We start from the raw sequence: 19,918 nt of genomic DNA on the forward strand, positions 1-19,918 counted from the left end.
ATACTTCAGGCTGTTGATGTTGCCATCCACTCTGCAGATCTCTCGAACACCCCCATACTGGATGTAACCCCAAACCATTTTTCCTCCACCAAACTTGACTGTTTTCTGGGTGAATCTTGGGTCCATGCAGGTTCCAACAGGTCTTCTACAGTATTTTCAGCATTTGGTATGCAGTTCAATGGATGATTCGTCAGAAAAACCAACCTTCTGCCACTTTGCCATTGTCCATCCTTGCTGCAAGCTGTGGGCCTTGGCAAATTCAACACGGTTTTTTTGTTGTGTTCTCATTAATGCTGGTTTCTGTGCACTAATTCGGCCATGGAGACCACTGCGTGCGAGAATTCGAGAAACTGTTCTGGTAGACACAGCGGTTTCTGGTGACCAGTTCTGATGTCGCTCTACTGCAGTTGAAAAAGGGTTGGCCCTGGACTTTCGAAGCAACAAATGGTCCTCTCGAAGAGTTGTCTTACGTGGTCTGCCTGACCTGGGCTTGTCATGAACATCACCAGTTTCTTCATATCTTTTTTTAATCCTCTCCACTTGAAGTTTGGATACATTAATGACGTCTGACACCTCAGCAGACTTGGTCTGTGGTTGAATCTTTGGCATGTTGTCAGAAGTCAGGTTGCACTTCAAGTGAAGGTCTGGCTTGCTGGGGATCTTTTTATACACACCTGGGATTATGTTAATTACAGTATTTGTCACAGGAGAACCTCAAATCTGTGATTGGTTGAATCATTAAAAGACATGACAAGACTTTTGTCCTTGCAAAAACAGGTGTTATGGACTTTAACAAGCTGTGAACATCAGGACACTTTTTGACTGTTTTATTTGCACCCAGTTATTAATGTGAAAGTCCTTGGCATTAAATTGATCCATTTATCGTAACAATTGATTGATTATAAATAAAGTTATATGCCTTTTTAAGTTACTATGTCCTTATGTGACAAGACTTTTGTCAATGACTGTACATGATATATAAGCACAATTCCCGCATACCCATAATTTTTAAAAGGAAAAGAACAAAATCTCTGAATGACTGATGTTCTAACACTGTGATTGTGCCTTGGTAGCTTAAGGATAAAGAGCACTGTCCTAGTGATCCCAAGATTCTGCAGTTTCAGTGTTGAGGGTCAAACAAACAATACTGTAAAGGCCTTAGTAGAGCTAACTCAGCCTTTTCTGGGCTATCCCTGTGTGCTAAACTGGTTCAGCACTAAAAGGAATTGCAAGATGGATACAGAAAAGGAAGGTGGGGAACAGAACTTACCACTATTCATCCAGAAGGTATGGGGTGGCGGAAGCCCAGGAGGTGGGTTGCAAGTCAGTACAAATGGTGATCCCTCAGTGACAACCACTGGCTCCAGGACCTCTTTGGGCCATAGTGGAGACTCTGTTACAGATGTAAATCGAACAGAATACTTCATTAAAATCCCCCATATCAATATAAAGGAGATTCACCACAAGTTTTACATAAATAACAAAATCGAATCTGTAGGGTTCTAACAAGAGGTAAGAACACTAACTGCAGCAGTCTTAACTGCTCTTTAAATGAGTGTTCTATATGTAATTCATTGATGGTTTGTTGAAAATGTTCAATGATATCTATGTTTGGTGCCCCAACAGGTGGCTGCCCTTCACAGACAGCTTCTTCTACAAAGAGCAAGTTGATGGAGCGTTAAAAAAAATTTCCCCATGATGAACAATAAAGGTTAAATTATTATTATTATGTTTGTGTGCTTTTTTATCACTAAATGTATGATGTTGCACATGTGTGCTATCCCTAGGCTGATGGTTGTTTCAGAAAGTTTATGATGAAAGGTAACACAACTGATTCATGAACATGTGTCTGTAATGGACAACTGTTAATTTCCATACTCGAGACTCTGAGAAGGATCTTGTTGGAGATTGCTGTGCCAAAGTCATTGGAGGCAGAGCACTGGTACTCCCCCTCGTAGTCCTCGGGACGCCCACCACTGCGAAAGCTAATTTCCAGTGTTCCAGACCGTTTGCGCATTGACACACGAGGGTCTTTCATTACATTGAAGAACTTGCCATTCCGACGCCATGAGAAACTGCAACAAAAAAATACAGACCCTTTAGGTCATACTGTATCCTCAAGGACATTGTAAGTAAGTGAACTGTAATATAATACATTCTTGCTTTAAACATTCCCCACCTGTTCTCAGTAACTTCCATAATCTGGTCACACTGATGAATATTGCAACACCGCTATCAAATATTTAAATGCACAATAAAACACTATCAAGGATGTTTAAGGTACTGAAAATAATTTTATAAAAAGCAAATGTGCATTCAATATAAACAATAAAACTAGAAAATGTTCTAATAATCATCAGTATAATACATAGTATACTACAATGGCTGCATTATGTAAACAACTAAATAGGGGGAACAAATTCCTTTTGAATGGTGCCAATGTTCTTAGCTAGTCAAAGACTTATGCAACAGAATACAAAAGCACATTGTAGCTGCATGTGCCAGTTTCACCTGGATATTCCATTAGACGGGGCCTTGTGTAAGTGTGTGTCTATGCGTGTGCATGCGCATGTGTGTGTACACATAAGGAACGGTAGTCCATTGGGCTTGACCCGGAGGTTCACATTTTCTGAAATGCTCTTCAGTGTTTGTGCATGGCCTGATGCCCATTATTTCCAATTATAGTTGGATTAGGAGAGAAAACAGAGACAAAGAGTGGTATACAGTAACATGGGTGTGAAGAGAGCATGAGACATAGAGAGCTTGCTGAGATAAAGAGAGAGACAAGAGAGAGAGGGCAGCACAGGGAACGAGGTACAGCAGCCCTTTGTTTACTCTTACACTGGTACAGGATTCCCCTTGGCCTCACACTCGATGATGATGTTATCTCTAGGATCCACAATGTAGTCCTTCAGAGACTGCTTGACAATAGTAGGGGGCTGCTTTACTGCGGGTGAACAGAGTGTCAATTAGCTGCTCTGGGCTTGCCCATGCATGATACTGATAACATGCCAAGTGAGACTCACCCCAGACATTGATATTTGAGTTATACTTTTGATAATTAAATATGTTAACTTTGGTCAGAATATTTCAGATATGGAGACCACATACTTTACAAAATGTATCTAAGAAATTTAAAAAATGCATGTTATCTTTTCATTTTGCTCCTTCTCTGTCCAACTGATGCAAAATTTACTTGCAGTCACCAATAAAAAATGCTGCTTCATACACTTGAATGAAGATGCATACTTTTCTGGATTCATGACACTGAATACACTTGGTAGATTCAATGACAAGTAATGAAAACAATGCGGATTAATAAAGGTTAATTAGGACTTACGGTCTTGCTGGATCTTTGCTGTTAAATTTCAGAGGAGCCAGAGACAATGAGAAGAGTGAGGAGATGAGTAGTGTTAAAGAACCATGGGTTAAAATTATATACAGGTCAATTAGTGTACTGCTTTAGGTTTGCATAGTCAGACATTTCCAAACACATATGGTTTTTATATTTCATGTTTTTGCATTAGCAATTTGTGCAATAATGCATAGATTTTGAATTTTGGACAAAAGACCTAATCCAACCTTTCACTCTGCTTGCTAAAACACTGAAGACAGATGAATTTATCTTAGGAATGCACTGGAAGCCAGATGTAGCTTGAAAAAAATTTTGTTGGTTAAAATCATATATTAACAAAACAAGCAACAGGCATATCTGCTACATCAACCCAACCCTTGATATCTGTGCCCTCCATGTTCCAGTGAAAAGTCCTTTATTAGCATTCTTCAATGGCACAAATATTACACAAATGCCTGTTACTTAAAAAAGGAAAACAATTTTAACTTGTGAAATCTACACTCTTGTACTTACACTACTCCTTCAAATCAATCATATCACATCATTAAGGGTAGGAAATGTATGAGGAGTAACAGACAACACTAACAAAAGAAAACAACCAAACGAACCAAAAACTTTTTTTTTTTCACAACTCAACAGAAAATAAATAAAGGCACTAAACTATTGGGTATGACGTAATATATGTGAAGTAGGGCTAGTATCAGTCAATATCAATAATCATCATATTATATTTCATTATTTCTTTACTTGAAGGGTCCATTTTTCTTAAAATTCCCTTAAGATCCCCTTAAACAGATTCAGAACTTGTGAAAGATGACTAAATGAATGGACTGTAAACTGAAATATAATTATAAAAAAATCAATCATACAAAAATGAACTTTTTTTGTCATAGGGTGCAATGTTATTACTGGTTTAGTTATAGTTTTTATTATAGTGCAGTGTTATTATCATTTCAGCTTTTATCATTTTAGTTTGTTTTTTTTTTATTTTATTTTAAAGATATATTTGTATTTAGTTTTCATGTATTTTAGTTTCAGGGTAAGTTTAAATGTATATGTCTTATCTTTAGAGAATCCAATATTAATGTACTCATTACTCAGCACTCAAAATGGGCAAAACATGTTCAAGGTATTATTATCTATGTTTCTTGAATGTTTTCCATCAAAAAGAAAAATTGACCAAACCATTATTTTAGCTAAACAGTATTTAAAATGGTTTTTGAAAGTATGTTGCATTTTCTTTTTTTTCTATTTTACTTCAGTTTTGGAAGCAATATTTATAGTTTCCGTTTGGTTGTTTTTTAAATTATGTTTTCGTATCTTATTTTATTTCATTTTTACAAAACGTTCTCTTATAGTTTTTGTCAACGATACTCTGGTAACACCAGCAAACACTGACAATACAGTTTGTTGCAGTGTTTTGTCTCTGACTGCCTCACTGCTCAGGTTTGATATGGTATTCTGTTTTGATCCAGTACAGGACACCATATGTCGTGTGTTTTGCACACCCCCCCAGTCAAATTTAATCCCTGAGGATCTTGGGAGGAGGGGCTATATCTTCAGATTGACAGTGGAAACTGGCAATACTTTGAATGACTGGCAATACTTTGAGTCGCGAAACAAGTATTTCCAGTTTTAGTTGGCATAAGTTTTCGGCAGAGTTTACAATACACAGCACCAGACTTGAAAGGGGCAGTTCACCCTAAAACTGAAAAAAGATATGTTTTAGAGGGGTTTTAGTGCTTTCTATCCATCTAAGTCAGGGGTGGCCAATCTTATCCACAAAGGGTCGGTGTGTATGCAGGTTTTCGCTGCAACTCCCTAATTAGATTACTAATTAGAGGACTGATTGGCTGAAGAGTCCTCACACCTGGGTTTGAACAGCTTGCCTACAAGTTATCCCAAAAACCTGCATACACACCGGCTCTTTGCGGATAAGATTGGCCACCCATGATCTTGAGTCATTCTGCTAGGAGATGCCTACTTTTGGAGATATCAACAGTTGAAATGTCAGTCATCTTTCAAATATAATTGGAGTGTATGGTATTCTTCTGTGGTGGTTAAAGTGCCAAAAAGATACATAAAAAATTCAGCAGCAATGTCTCTTACCAGAAATCATGACCCAGTTATTGAATATAATCCACAGACTTTGTACTGAAAATTTGTATAGTGAAAATGTACAAAATATTTCCTGCTACTGAACTTCACACACCGTATCACTGCACAGAAAATAAGAGCACAAGGACCCTGGTGATTTCATTCAGTGCAGTGATACAATTGGTGTATGGTAAAATATTATAAACATGCCGTCCAGCCTTGGACCCATAACCTTTAGGTCCATAGCAATAGTGCTACCCACTGCTCTACATGCTTTTCATTTGTTGCTACATTATTATCCTTAGTTGTTATAGTAGTGTTTGTAGTAGTGGGATATCAGGCCCAAAACTGACACTACTATCAGTGCATCCCTATTATAAATAAATATATAAATTTTACATTCTGACAAAAAAGCAGAATCTAATCACAAAACATTCCAAGTGTAACAGGGCAGGAGGAAACCTTGGAGGAAGCCATATAACTGCAATACATATCGCAACTGTGATAAATCACGAAATATAAAGTTATGATTAAATTGTTAAAATTAATTTTAGTGTTTGTGTGTGTGCATGCATGCCAGTATGTGTGAGTGTGTGTGTCTGTGAAATCTGGGGGCTCACTTTTTGACAAAGATTAATAGAACAGATCACATTTGCTGTTTGTTAGTCATACATACTATTTTGCATTATGTATTTTATCAGTAAATTAGACTCCTTTAATAAAAAAAAACTGATGTTTAAAACCTTTTGGAAAGGTCCATTCTTGTGTGGTATGTAAGAATTTAGAAAGGGGGATAGCAAAGTACAGTAAAACCGGTCTAAGTCGACACTCGCGGGACCAGCTTAAAAGTGACGACTTAGAGAATTGACGAGATACTTTGGCGACTTATGTCTATCTCGTCGTTTTGTCGACTAGTAAATATAACTCGCCGTTTTGCCGACTTATAAAGTCGACACTTCAGCGACTTATGTCTATGTCGCCGTTTTGCCGACTAGTAAATATAACACCATATACCTCTACTCATCACAGTATAGAGACCTGCACGGGACGGATTTTTCAGTCCCGCTCCTGCCCGCTCCCGCAAGATTCTGTCCCGCTCCCGCAAAAAATATATATTATTTTTTCCCGCTCCCGCCCGCAGTATTCAAGTTTTGTCCCGCTCCCGCCCGCAAAATACCGCAGGTAAACATATATAAGTAGTCTTCTTTTTACCGCTTCTTCCCGCTACTCTGTTATTTGTTTCACTTGCTTCCCTTTTGAGTATATATAAAAAAGAAACGGAAAATAAACAAATATGTTTCGTTTTATTTTAGTTTAATTAAATGGAATGATGAACATGGACACGAACGAGGAGCTTTTCAGAACATGCCATCCCGTCCAAGCACCAGGCTGATTACTTCTTGGGGTGTCCGGTTACGTCCCCCGGCAATTGTAGTTTCTGTAGACGATTCGCCTGTAAATTATTATTTTAATTTAGTCGTTCTTGTTGCTTTTGTGCAGTAGATAAATGAGTATTTGTTTTTAATAAATTAATTTTAAGATAATTACATTTTGCGGGAGTCCCGCGATTAATTCTATTCTCCCGCAACCCGCACATACATGAGGACCTTACCGCCCGCACCCGCATTCACCCATCAAATCTTGTCCCGCGCCGCACTCGGTGCGACTAGTGCGATAGGTGGGGATTCCCTGTTTCTACATTGCCGTGGTGACAAGCAGGCGGCGGGAATGCAGCGATTGGGGTGTCGACTTACAGGTAGGAAAATCCATTCATTTGTGTTGTTCGGGACCGGGATTTAGGTGACGACTAAGGGAATTTGACGACTTACAAGCCGGCGACTTAGACCAGTTTTACTGTAGTACACTTTGAAAGCACATTTACAGCTCAAATTATAAGAACATATGAAATAAACAAACCCATAATATACACTATATCGAATATATTGAAACAGAAAAGATTTAAAACATACAAATTTTGTCCATATGAATATGTGATACAGTAACTGTGAAAATCATTAGAAACAAATACATTTTAACATTATTGGAACTGAACTTACGATCTATTGGAACTTCAATTGGGTACACCGCTTGCCACACCAGCTGCAGAAGTGAGAATGCGGCTACAGTGAATTCCGGCCACCCCCTGGTCAGCATCTCTCCTTTGGCTGGCTAACTTGATTGAAGCGTTATACTCTGGATAATGGCTGAGTCATGTACTTCTGGCTATGCCTCTGACCTGGTACATAAATACACCAATGTTCACGTTTGAAGTCATTATTATACACAAGGCAGCATTCAGAAAACACAATGTAACAGGATGTGTCCAAATCATGTGGCCTATACTGCCTACAATAGGCTGCTGGGTAACCTTGAGCAGAATAACCACTTGGAAAATGTTTTTACTATGGAACATATGTTTACATGACAGTACCTACCATAGAGGAGGTTCCACTATGTTTTTATCAGATTTTGTCTGCCAGATCTCATGATGTGAGGCTGGCTGGCCAAATAAGACCAACACATCCAAAGGAACATGCCATGGACTATAAAAGGCATATATTGAAAATTTGACCTGGGATTTTAAGAATCAATATTGGAATATTTTTTAAACTTAGCCCTAGTGTCCATCATATCACACTCATCTGAAAATCTGGGACTCATAATGTGCACTTTACAGCACCCAGGCATTATGAGCCCAGAGACTGCTGAGACTGGGCTCCAACCAGCAACCTTCGTATCACAGGCACAGAGGCTTAGACCACTAAGCCACACACCGGAGAACGCTGCAGTTACTGTACTGCATTCCCTGCAGCACAAACATATCAGATGCCTCAGGTCATGGTAAACAAGACTAAAGTGGACTGATGGTTCAAGAAAAACGTTTAAATGCCACAGGTTATTTTAAAGAAGCACAAGAGCAAATCTAATGCAGTGATCCAAGTTCAGTCTGGGCTGTGGCCATCTGTGACCAATTGACAAAAAAAATTATAAACTGACCTGCATGCTTTTGAGAACAACTGGGTTGAAACTTGATAGATAACATGTTAAATAAAACTAGAATTCTCATCCATTTATATATATTATGGATATATCAGATAATATAAATTGCTAGCGCTATTAGAGTAAGCACTGACAGCCAGCACTGTGAACTAGAACAAAGCTTTGTGTTCAAAGCACAGCAATGTTCAATGCTCCTGTGGACCAGGGAGCTGGTGGGAAGGGAGCTTAAAGATGCATGCTGGGAAAGCAAAAAGAGCCCTTCTGCTCTTGCCATAAAGGCGAAGGCAGTGGTTAAGACTGCATCTCCACCACTGCAACACAGCAAAGATGCCCACAGCAACAGAACCTACCCCTCCCTAACCATGAAATGCATATCGATACCCTCCACTCTTGATCTAAAAATACCCCAGTACCATCATCGTACCCCTTTAGAATGAGCAAGACAGCCCACAAGTCCCCCTATTTTCCCATATCACCTATTCCTTTCACCAAAAAAAGTGTCCTTCACAGCCTATTACATAATCAATCTCCTATACTCTTCTATTACTTCCTAAAAAGTACAGCTAAATTCTGACTAATGTTTCTCATTCATGACCAGTAGGCAGACACTCCAGTTATCAAATGAAGTATTGGCTGTTCCATTAGGATGGACATTTCAGGAAGAAATTAAATTTTATTACTGATAACATTCTTAAAAAGGTGATCAATTAAACTCACACGCAATAAAATGAGATGCAATTTTTCTTTAATTTTGTTTAATGGAGGCACTGACAATCATGTAGCTAAGGCCTTATGTAGAATGACTTTTGGCCAGTCTCTCAGGTTATGTCAGGTAAATATGGTAACCACGTGTTTCAGATGTTCAAGTGAAGTAGGAAATCTGAGATGCAGCAAAAGATGCAGTCAAAAGACTGACAATACGTTCTGTGTTTAAGGTACAGTAACAACTCCTGAAAAAACGTTTCAATAATTCTGAGTATCTTCTAAGACGCACAATTCTGAATTTTCAGACTAAAACAAACAAAACCTGAAATATAGACAATGCGAAAAATGTGCAACAAAAGCAAGAGTAAAAAAAAAAAAAAAAAAAGACGTCAGCAAAAAGTCAAGTCATGGAAAGGGGATGTACAGTATTTTGTTCAAATAATTTCAGCACGACATGGGACTCCCCAGTGTTTTAGAGGCCAGCAAGATGACACAGAACCTCTTCTAGCCAGCAGAGCATGAACAATGCTGATGCCTCGGGGAATGTGTTGTAAGGCAGATTAAACAACAGCCCAAGCACTCTGCCACCATCTTCTCTCTTCCCAGGGGTGAGCACCACCCTTCATCCAAGATGCCATATGGCTTTAAGGGTTAAGGTCCATTCTATGGCTTGTCACCTACTCTGTTTCCAGAACATACTGGCTTGACCTTCAGCCCATTTACATTAATGACTCCTACTGGCTGACTTAAATGACATACCTAGAGTATGAGCCTAACACATAAAACATAATGAATACATTTCAGAAGTACTGCAAATATCTATTAAGATAAAGGGTACAATGAGAGTTCAGGGGAGCTGGTGTGAAAAGTGCAGAGGATAAATTATCAGTTTCAGCACTTCTAGGACGTTGCTCTGGATGATGAGATTAGGGTTATAGACAGCAAAGCATCACAGGAACAATCATTTGCTCCTGCAGTATGACCTAATTTAAAGGATGGAAATCAGATGGGGGGGTGGCAGCATAAGGAGAAGAAAGGAAGTAATCGGGACAGATGCAATGAGAAGGGGGTAGGGCTGGAAGAAAAGAGGCAGTGAGATGCATTTTGTGTTACTCAACAGCAGCTCTGCCTAACAGTGACAAATCAATCCTGCATACCCTGCAGCCACAGCTCATCCAAACCCCTTCCGCTGCCATTAATAAAACATGCCAGCTAGCCTAGGTAGCTATATGAAAGCCTGCCTCACAATGGGGAGATTCAATTGACATCACATCTGAATCAGTTGCACTTTTACCTGAATATAATCTAATGATAAAGCAGCACAAATAAATTGCTGCATTTCAGTTTGTGCCCATGGGATTTTGAAGGCACTACGATCTTGAAAAAATACCATAAAGCAACACTATACTGTCCCGTGATTCTGAAAGATCAAGCTGAGAAAAGCTCTGACAAGCTCGTAGGTAAATTATGCTGAGAAAGATGCTGGTCCCCTATTCCATTTCATACTTCCTAAGAGACACAAAATGTACTGCCCATAGCAAGAGTTTCTCCCCTTTCTTTTGATTTCTGTTCTTCTGTTGCGTGCTGATGACCAGAAAAAAAAATTAAATACCAACCCACCCTCACCAGCCCCAGCCCATTCCTAATGAAGAAAAATAATAAAAAGCTGGGTATTCAATACACACATTCAATAACCAGAGACACAGCATCCTTTGATTCTTTGATACATTTCTATTTTAATCTGGAGAAATTCCTCATAGGTTTGGAAACAACACTTAAAAACTAAGTAATATTTACTTGAGACACTTAAAAATAAATGCAGGAAAAAAATCTTCCAATTCGTCTCACACAATGAAAATGCACAATTTCCACATTTACACCTCACATGGAGACCTTTTCACCCTTGGTTCCACTTCAGCCAATAAAAGGAGATCAGCTTAGCATGGTTCCTTAGCAACAGCATCACAGAGCATAAATAGTAATGTAGCCATTGAAGGGGAGGGGAAAACCATGACTGGGAGTGCCTCTCCCGTTACCAGTCCAGAAATAAGAAATATTTCTATAAATCAGCTCAGTACACCAAAAATATATAATTGAAAACAAATCATCATATCATACACAGCTGTTCCCAAAAAAAGAGAATCAGAACAGCAAAAACACATCCAAAACTGATAGAAAAGAAATATATAAGTGTAGTGATGTACTAAATATGAGGACATAAGGTCAACCATACAGTAGGTCAGAACTAAATGATCAATACCTACATTTGATTTGGAGCTGTTTCTTGCATACAAAACTGCACGACTACCTAATACTTCTAGGTCTCTTCTTTTATCTCAATTTCTGGCAGCAGTTTAGTTTCAGCATAAAAATTATGGAAAGTAGCTAACAATTCTGCATATGTGTGACACTGTAAAAATATACTCAATGAAATCAAACAAAAGATTTTGAGATGCCAGGTGTAATTTGCTTGTATGAGCTCATTTGCTTCGGGTTGTCGTGGTGATTAAAGAAATTCCAGCTCCCTATGCATCTTAGTAACCAGTGTCATGGGATGCAGGCGTTCCATGCATCAGATACCCATTGTGACTGGTAGATGTGACTGAAGAATTGAGAACAGACCCCTCAAAGGGGCCAGGCCATCATAAATAGCCTTCATGGAGGGGGTAGGGAAGGGACAATATGAGGTTTGGTGTGGTGACAAATTCACAAAGTCAAACCTTTTTAACCATATGTAAGCAGGTAGAAATGATTTCTGATTATTTAAAATAAGATGAAAAACCTTAAATTCTGCTACTCCCATTTTACTTTTCAGATACCCATTGAGTTTCTTACCTTTTCCATTATCTTCAAGCCAAAATAACAATGCAGTGGACAATACAAACAGCCACTATTGGTTAAATAATAGCAGCGGCACAGCCAGGGAAGTCCAAAATTTACACGATACTCAGTGATACCGGCTAAATACATGAATTGCCAGGGTTGCCAGCTCTTACGCATGTGGTGTAACACACACGCTTTTTGACTCTCTAGCTCACGCAGCAAATCTTACAGCAAACTGATATCACGGTAAGTCAAAAGACTTGTTACAAAATATTGTATTTAGCGCCATCGATTACTTTTTTTTTGTGTAGACCGCGAACATAGAAGGACACCTCTTTTTCAGGCCTATTCGAGAAAAAAAGTGTCTTATATTCGGGCCAATATGGTACATCAGTGTCAACAAAATACAAGTTAAACTTGCTTTATATTAAAAATTAACAATGATGTTAGCTAGCTAGCTATCTAGCTATTAACAATAAGTTGTTAAAATTAGCAAGATAAAGTAAATCATACAAACAACCATCACAAACCCAAATTTAACTACAAATTTAAATACTAGGTACATAGATGATGGCATTTAACATTCAATTACATGTCAAATGCTATCAGTAGATAATGGACGTATTCCAACTATTATAAAAAGTCCCAATCCTCAAAAAGTGAACATATGCAATTCTCATTGCTACTAACCTGTTATCCAGAGCTTTGCAAATAGTTAATTTATAATGTGGAATAGACCCATTTCAGACTTTGGAACATAGAAACTTGGACTGAATCGCCAATCTACCACTTTTGTTACATAGATATGTAATACTAGGGGCTGGAGAGGCAGGTCACTTCCCATATCATAATGCCAAGGGGTCACTCCTGTATAACATTTTGTTTAACATATATGTGTATAAAATGTACTCTTCTTCCTATTCTATGTCTACCCTCATGCTTTTAAATACTGGTTAAGAAGTATGCATTCTGTCCCCAGCCTGTACTGCATTTTGATGCATAGAACAAAGGGTAACAGAAATTTGAATTGCCTAATACCTCCAAATTTTCATTATCATAAAGCCCTCTTGACTTCTGTGCTCCATTTGAACACCCATGGCCAATTGAATATTGAGGAACATCTGCTATGGTTCGCTATTCTCATAATGTGCCATTCTGAGGGTGCTTCTTGATTTATTTCACACAGAAAACACTATAAAAAACAGTATAATCTAGATAGCCAGTGTTCCGCTGCCTATCTTACATAGCCAGGTATATATGATAAATAACCCGTCCTAGACAAATCACTCAGAAGATATAATTTTCTAATTCCAAAATTTCCCTTCAAGAACATAGTAAGTTCATCTTCGACAAGTGCTGGAATGTTCTCCCAAAGTCAACTGTAGAATCCAGCATTTGAATCAGATTTGGCTTAGAGACTCTAGACTCACATGTTTAGAGTACCACATTAAAACTAATTTACTAAAACATAGCCCTTAAATACTCTGACAATGGTAGCACTACTCACTATGTCATTTTTCATCTGGTATATTTTGCTGGTATATTAAAGTCATACATTAAACAAGACTTAAAGGTAATTTTAATATGCAAAATTAATATGCAAATTGTAAATGGGTTACTATAGGGTTTCATGCGATTCTGTCCATCTGTGTTCATTTTTCTGTCACAGTCTTCACAAAATCTTCACGCCCACTTCCTGTTCCCCATTTTTTTACCCACCTATTTCTGTTCCTTGGTGTACCTTGATTGTTTCATTTTGCCCCACTGTGTCTTATTTCCCTTGCCCAAATTGGCCTGGCCCTTCCTTGTAAGACTGTCAATGTTTTGTCCTGCTCCTCTTGTGCTGACTTTTTTTTACCTTTGCCTTCATGTTTCTGAATCTGCCTAGCCCTTTTCACGGCATTGAATCTTTCTGTCTTTCACATCCTGTGAGTAGTCTTTCCTTGTCTGCCTATGACACTCAAATGCAAATTGTAAGACTGTTGCTACAGGCAAACGTCTGCTTCTCTGCTCTTCCCCCCCCAACTAGGCTTGAATAGCAGATGATGGTAAAATGGCAATGACAATGTTGGGTGGGGTACTCAGCTGTGGGGCTGGAACCATTTGACGTTTTGTTGATAATTATCAATAACTAATGTGAAATTCATAAATAACAATAATAATAATAATACATTTTATTTGTATTGCACTTTATATTTTAGCAATCTCAAAGTTCTAGAGTAAAAATAAAGTAATAAAACAGGAGAATCTATAAAATACTTTAACAAAAGTAATCATTTTCAATAAGTATCAGCAATAAGCAGTCTGTGCAGCAACCCATTATTTGAAAAGTCAACTCAGACTCAAATAATAATGTCCACATTGTGAACAATGGCATGAGCAAATGTAAATACATACTGGCTATACAATGCCTTCTCAAATGTGGCAGTATTTTAATAAGTGTCAGAAGTTTTACCCTTTTTAGACAACAAAACAAATAATTGTAGAGATGAGGGCCTTCCATTTTTTCCAGCAAAGCAGAAGTGATGTGTCAGTGACACAACAATTCATATTTTAAGAAAAAAAGATCAACCCACATCAAGCTAAAGACATTACAAACTAGATTTTGCATGCTGTGGTGGATGGCTTGCCTATTAAAACAGTTGAAAAAAGTCATTTAATAATCACAGCATTAGTCCCAGGATATTAAGATACCACCTAGAAACGCAAAAGATTTGTATGGATACGTGATGGTATGGATCTGTGGTCTTAAATAATAATAATTCTTTGAGGGGGCACTTTCCATGTTTGTTATGTTGCTTTGTCTGCTGAATCAATACCTAGTTTTATTTTTTATCTTCAATTGCACTGCAATGCCTAAGAAAGCCATACAGTGTGTGTTGTACCATTACTTTTGGTAATACGTCATGAATATGTTGCTGTAGAACATGACAGCTCAAACAGATATTGGATAGTGACACAGAATGGACATTAACAATACATGTTAAAAGGACAACCACACAAGACAACACCAAAGCAGTGAATCAGAGGTCGTACCCTAAGCCAGGGAGATGGGGCCAATGCACTTAAAAGAATTCTGACTTTCACTCCTTTCATGCCTAATTTTAGAACTCAACTCAGTTGAGGTTACGAATAAGCATTTGCCCAGACACATAACTGCAATGTAGTGCAGACATTTCAATAGGAATTTGATAGATATGGTGGAAATATAAGCTAATTTAAAACAATTCTAATTTTCAACAGGTATGATCAAAAAATCCAAATAGAAACTATTTTCCAAGGAAAATACTATATTTGTTTTACTATATTTTCCAAATCCTCTAAGGGCTCAGCCAGCTAGAAAATCATTAGATGTAAAAATAAGGTAAAAAAAAAAAACATGAAAAATTATAGAAGACAAAAAGATATTTCTGACAGCATTCAGTTTTCCTGTAAATGGGAAAAAAATTTTCCTGTGAAATGATTTTTTTTGCTTTGTTCTTGGGTGATAAATGACTTGATGATGCAGCACTCAAATACTTGAGGTTCACAAATATTCTCTACAATAAAGTGTAATGGGCTGTCCTGGTGACTTCAATGTCAATCTTACACTCCAAAACTGGTAGAATAAAAACCTCCACCAAACAATGTCTTGGATCTGCTACCACTGCCCTGAGACACATACACCTGGGGAATTCAGACGGCAAAGGCGCCGTATACAACCTGCTCTGTATTTAATGTCCTACGGCATCATACACTATAGTCACTTGGTGCAAAAACTATTTTTTTTCATTATTTTTCTTAAAAGCACATGGCTCCATGTTATGCCCGCCCTGCAATGAAGCAACAGACGAACAGGGTTCAGAAAATATGTTAAGGCCAGCCTCTAGTCAGCTGCAGTTTGGTCCCGCACAAAAGGGCTGTGTCTGTTTGTCAATGGAGCTCAAAGAGAACCAAGAGAGGGAGCGGGGAAGCTGACAAAGAGGAGCAGGGACAATATCAGTTGTGACAATACTAGGAATAGCAAAGGACCTGGAATATTTTAATTACACAAGCCAGCTATGTGGAAACATGTTGGTTTACTTTCATCATGTGAAAATTATAATAAAATATCTATAATCAGTGACTCATCAATGTGTTCTGTATTTTTTTAAAAAGCAGAATGAGACAAATAGTAAGAGAGATGGAGAGTTACTCTTCTGATCTTAAAACTGCAGTGTTTATGGACTACAATGCAAATGCTTTTTAAGTTATTTATAATATTGTTATCAAAAAAGCATGTAACACCATACAGATTTAACCCACTGTGACTCAACATACCATTTAAGATCTATTAAAGAACACATACCGCGCAAAACAAACAAATAAATAAATAAAACAATAACACAGAAATGTAATACTATTAATTGCTGTACTTTGTGTCATTGTTTATGTCAGATTATATTATTTATTGCTCTATTGTCTATGTGCAAATACTGAGTTAGCTAAGGACACTCAAATAGAATGCCAATTAAGGGCAACACTGTTGCAGAGAACAAAAGCTCATAAAACCCGATATAAAATCCTTTACTTGAGGGTAAAGACACAGCCAAAGAACACAAATAAAGAAAACATAAAAATGTCTTACCTCATGTGCACGATACTTTAAGTGAGATTCAGTTGCTGCTTAAGTAGACTCAAGCCTATCACTGGAAAGCCCTCTCAATGGCACTGGGTGTTAAAAAGTGAATTATGTCTTGGTAGGAATCCAAATGGAATAACAGTGACTGACCACTGCCTTTTCTTCCCAATCCAGGTTAAGAAATCAATGACAATATGGCAACACTGCTGTTTCCCTCCCCTCACTTCACACTCTGTATAACACCCATGCACAGATGCCGATTCTATAACAGGCAGGCCCCTATTCCTTTATCACACCTACCTAATGAATAATAAAGGGACTCAGGCCCCACCCACTGTCCTTTCAAGCACACACACAAACACAAAAAGCAGAGTTGTCATGCACACTCGCCACCCTCTGGTGCTGTGTGATGCTGTGGAAGTGCTGTTAACAAAGCTTCCATAAGGATACTACTAGAGCTAAAAGTCCAAATTAAATCAGGAACATGTATTCTGTGATTGTATTCCACACAAAATTCTGATCACACACAGAACCAAACTGAACTTCAGCTGTATCACATCTGAATAATATGTGTGAATTTTAAGTTGGAGAGTAACGGGGGGGGGGGGGGGGGGGGTGAATTGTTGTTCACATTTTGCCATACTGGGCACAGATCTTGGGCAGGAGAGCTCCAATGAAGTTTCCTGATGTGTGTCTGTTGTGAACTCTCTACAACATTATAATGCATTCAAGTAAAATAGAAGCAAAACACTAATTATATTTGATTCTTTTGACCTGTTAGCTCACCAATTTAGTTTTCAAATTAAATTTGAGCTGTACCAGGAAAGTAAAAAAGACTGAGGAGATGTATGACTCATTTCCTTCAAGAAAATGGAATCAGTACTTCCTTATGAAATAAGGTTCATAGATGACTCACTTTAGGTTGTTTATACACATAGATTATATCCCAGTAGCATATGCTCATTATAGTCTTGCCAAAGCCCAATATCACTTCATTTGTTTTCCACTTCACAGACTTCACTACATATTTCTGGAGAAGGTGAAAAAGCAAGGGTGGCATGACATTGCAAACTTTAGTCCAAGCATGTACTCTAAAGGTCAAGCTTTCATATTGATTAAAAAATTGTTTTCCACCCACCATCTATCCATCCATCACCACCAGCTTGTCCGGGATCCAGGTCGTGGGGGTAGCAACTTCAGGAGCGATACCCAGACCTCCCTCTCCCCAGCCACCTCTACCAGCTCTTTTGGGGGGATGCTGAGGCGTTCCCAGGTCGGCTGAGAGACATAATCCCTCCAGAACGTCCTGGGTTTGCCCTGCGGCCTCCACCCTGTAGGACATGCATGGAAAACCTCTCCAGGTAACCGCCCAGGAGGCATTCCGTGCCAGGTGTCCAAACTACCTCAATTGGCTCCTTTAGATGTGGAGGGGCAGCGGTTCTACTCTGAGACTCTCCCAGATATTCAAACTTCTCACCCTATCTCTAAGGGAGAGCCCCAGACTCCCTGCGGAGAACCTCATTTTGGCTGCCTGTATCCGCAGTCTCATTCTTTTGTCACTACCCACAGCTCATGACCATAGTCACCTATAAACGAAGATGGACCAATAGATCGAGAGCTTTGCTTTCAGGCTCAGTTCCTTTTTGGCCACGACAAACCGGTTAAGCGCCTGCAAAACTGCAGATGCTGCTCCGATCCGTTTTCCACCCACCATCTATGAATTAAATATTTTTCTGAAAATGTTTTCAAACTCCAAATGGAAAATAACCCAAACACGGGAGACATCCTCCATCCGGGTAGATTCGGGCTTGAAGACGTGGTGTGGATCCTTCACTGCTTCGCCCGCTGAGACGTGCGACAGCCTCGGATGAAAGGTCTGCACTCTTCGTTTTGGGCTGTTTAATGCTAGATCACTAGCAAACAAGACATGTCTTCTAAATGACTTCTTCACTTCACGTGAGTTGGAATTTATGTTTCTGACAGAAACATGGCTTCATGCTGGCGATTACACCCCTTTCTCAGAAGTTATTCACCCGCGATGTGACTTTTTCAGCTCACCTCGGACCACTGGTAAAGGTGGTGGGGTGGCTTCTGTGTTCAAGTCCATTTTCCATTGTAAGGAGATTCTGTTTGACAGTTGCTTAAGCTTTAAATTGCAAGCTTTTGAGACTAACTTTCCCATGACGGTGCTCTGTGCAGTGTTGTATCGCCCTCCAAAGTTTAACAAGGATTTTATTCAAGACTTTTCTGGGTTTGTAGCTGAGATTGCTTTGAAATATGACCACTTTTTAATTGTTGGGGATTTTAAAATTCATGTATGCTGTGATTCCAGACCCCTCGTCAAAGATTTCCTTGATCTTATTGACTCTTTAATCTTACTCAGTCGGTTGCTGCCCTGACACACATGAAAAAGGTCATTCATTGGACCTTGTGTTGTCGTTTGGCTTAAGTATTGTAATCTCTGATTTATGTAACACTGGTATCTCAGACCATCTACAGTATTTGTGGTGTTTTCTGTTGCTGTCTCGCAGTTAGAGGTCCCCACCTGTGCTTCCACACAGCGTGTGTGCAGATTAACCCCTTCTGCTGCAACCCAGTTCTCTGCTGTTTTTAAGGACTCATTGTTATACTCGCTTGATGATGGGGATCTCAATGTTGAGTGTATTACTACCCATTTTAACAGTACGTGCTCTGAGATATTGCACTCTGTTGCCCCTTTGAGGACTAAACATTTGAAATCAAGCCCTGACCCCTGGCTTAATGACACGACCCACTCTCTCAGATGCGCCTGCAGAATTGCTGAGAGAAAATGGAAAAAGGACAAACTCCATGTTTCTTTTGAAATCCTACAGGATGCATTAACCACTTACCAGAGAGCTCTAAAATCTGCTACAACACATTTTTTTCTCATAACTAGTAGCCAAGAGTACAGGCAGAGTTAAAAAATAACATTAGGCTATCCAAGAGGGATGTAGAAAGAAAAATTGCATTGGAGGTTAAGGATGACAGTAAAGGTTTCTTCCAATATTTTAACTCCAAGAGAGCTCTAAAAGCTGAAATCACTAATTTGCAGGATAGTAAGGGCCTTATAATTGATAACGAAATTGATATGGTAAACGAGTTTAATGATTATTTTTCAAGGGTGTTCACAATAGAGAACACAAGTAACTTACCACCAATTAATACGAATACAGCATCGTCTATGACCAATATATGTATAACTGAGGTTGATGTGATACTAAGCCTAGCTAAACTCAAAATAAATAAATCGCAGGGCCCTGATGGCATCTTACCTATAGTCTTAAAAGAGATGAGGGATATTATTAGCCAACCTTTAA

The 19,918-nt window shown here is 38.6% G+C and overlaps 1 protein-coding gene across 29 annotated transcripts in view; it reads right to left on the reverse strand.

Annotated features, from left to right (window-relative positions):
- The window catches only part of nfasca (neurofascin homolog (chicken) a), a 133,113-nt gene that overhangs the window by 45,664 nt on the left and 67,531 nt on the right, over positions 1-19,918 (reverse strand). For 22 of the 29 annotated variants that reach the window (XR_011992748.1, XR_011992749.1, XM_072715806.1 and 19 more), the window contains 5 exons: positions 7,510-7,688; positions 3,341-3,358; positions 2,842-2,947; positions 1,879-2,075; positions 1,271-1,393 (listed from right to left, as the gene is read on the reverse strand). Coding sequence is in view for 27 of the 29 variants with exons in the window: in XM_072715806.1 (XP_072571907.1) it covers positions 1,271-1,393; positions 1,879-2,075; positions 2,842-2,947; positions 3,341-3,358; positions 7,510-7,606 (541 nt within the window). In the remaining 2 variants the exon portion in view is untranslated. Of the gene's footprint in view, positions 1-1,270; positions 1,394-1,878; positions 2,076-2,841; positions 2,948-3,340; positions 3,359-7,509; positions 7,689-16,586; positions 16,841-17,718; positions 17,742-19,918 lie in introns of those variants that run through there. The other 7 variants (XM_072715815.1, XM_072715831.1, XM_072715811.1 and 4 more) reach the window with 4 other exon arrangements.

This window comes from Paramormyrops kingsleyae, chromosome 8 (assembly GCF_048594095.1).
Source record: "Paramormyrops kingsleyae isolate MSU_618 chromosome 8, PKINGS_0.4, whole genome shotgun sequence".
NCBI classification, from domain to species: Eukaryota; Metazoa; Chordata; class Actinopteri; order Osteoglossiformes; family Mormyridae; genus Paramormyrops; species Paramormyrops kingsleyae.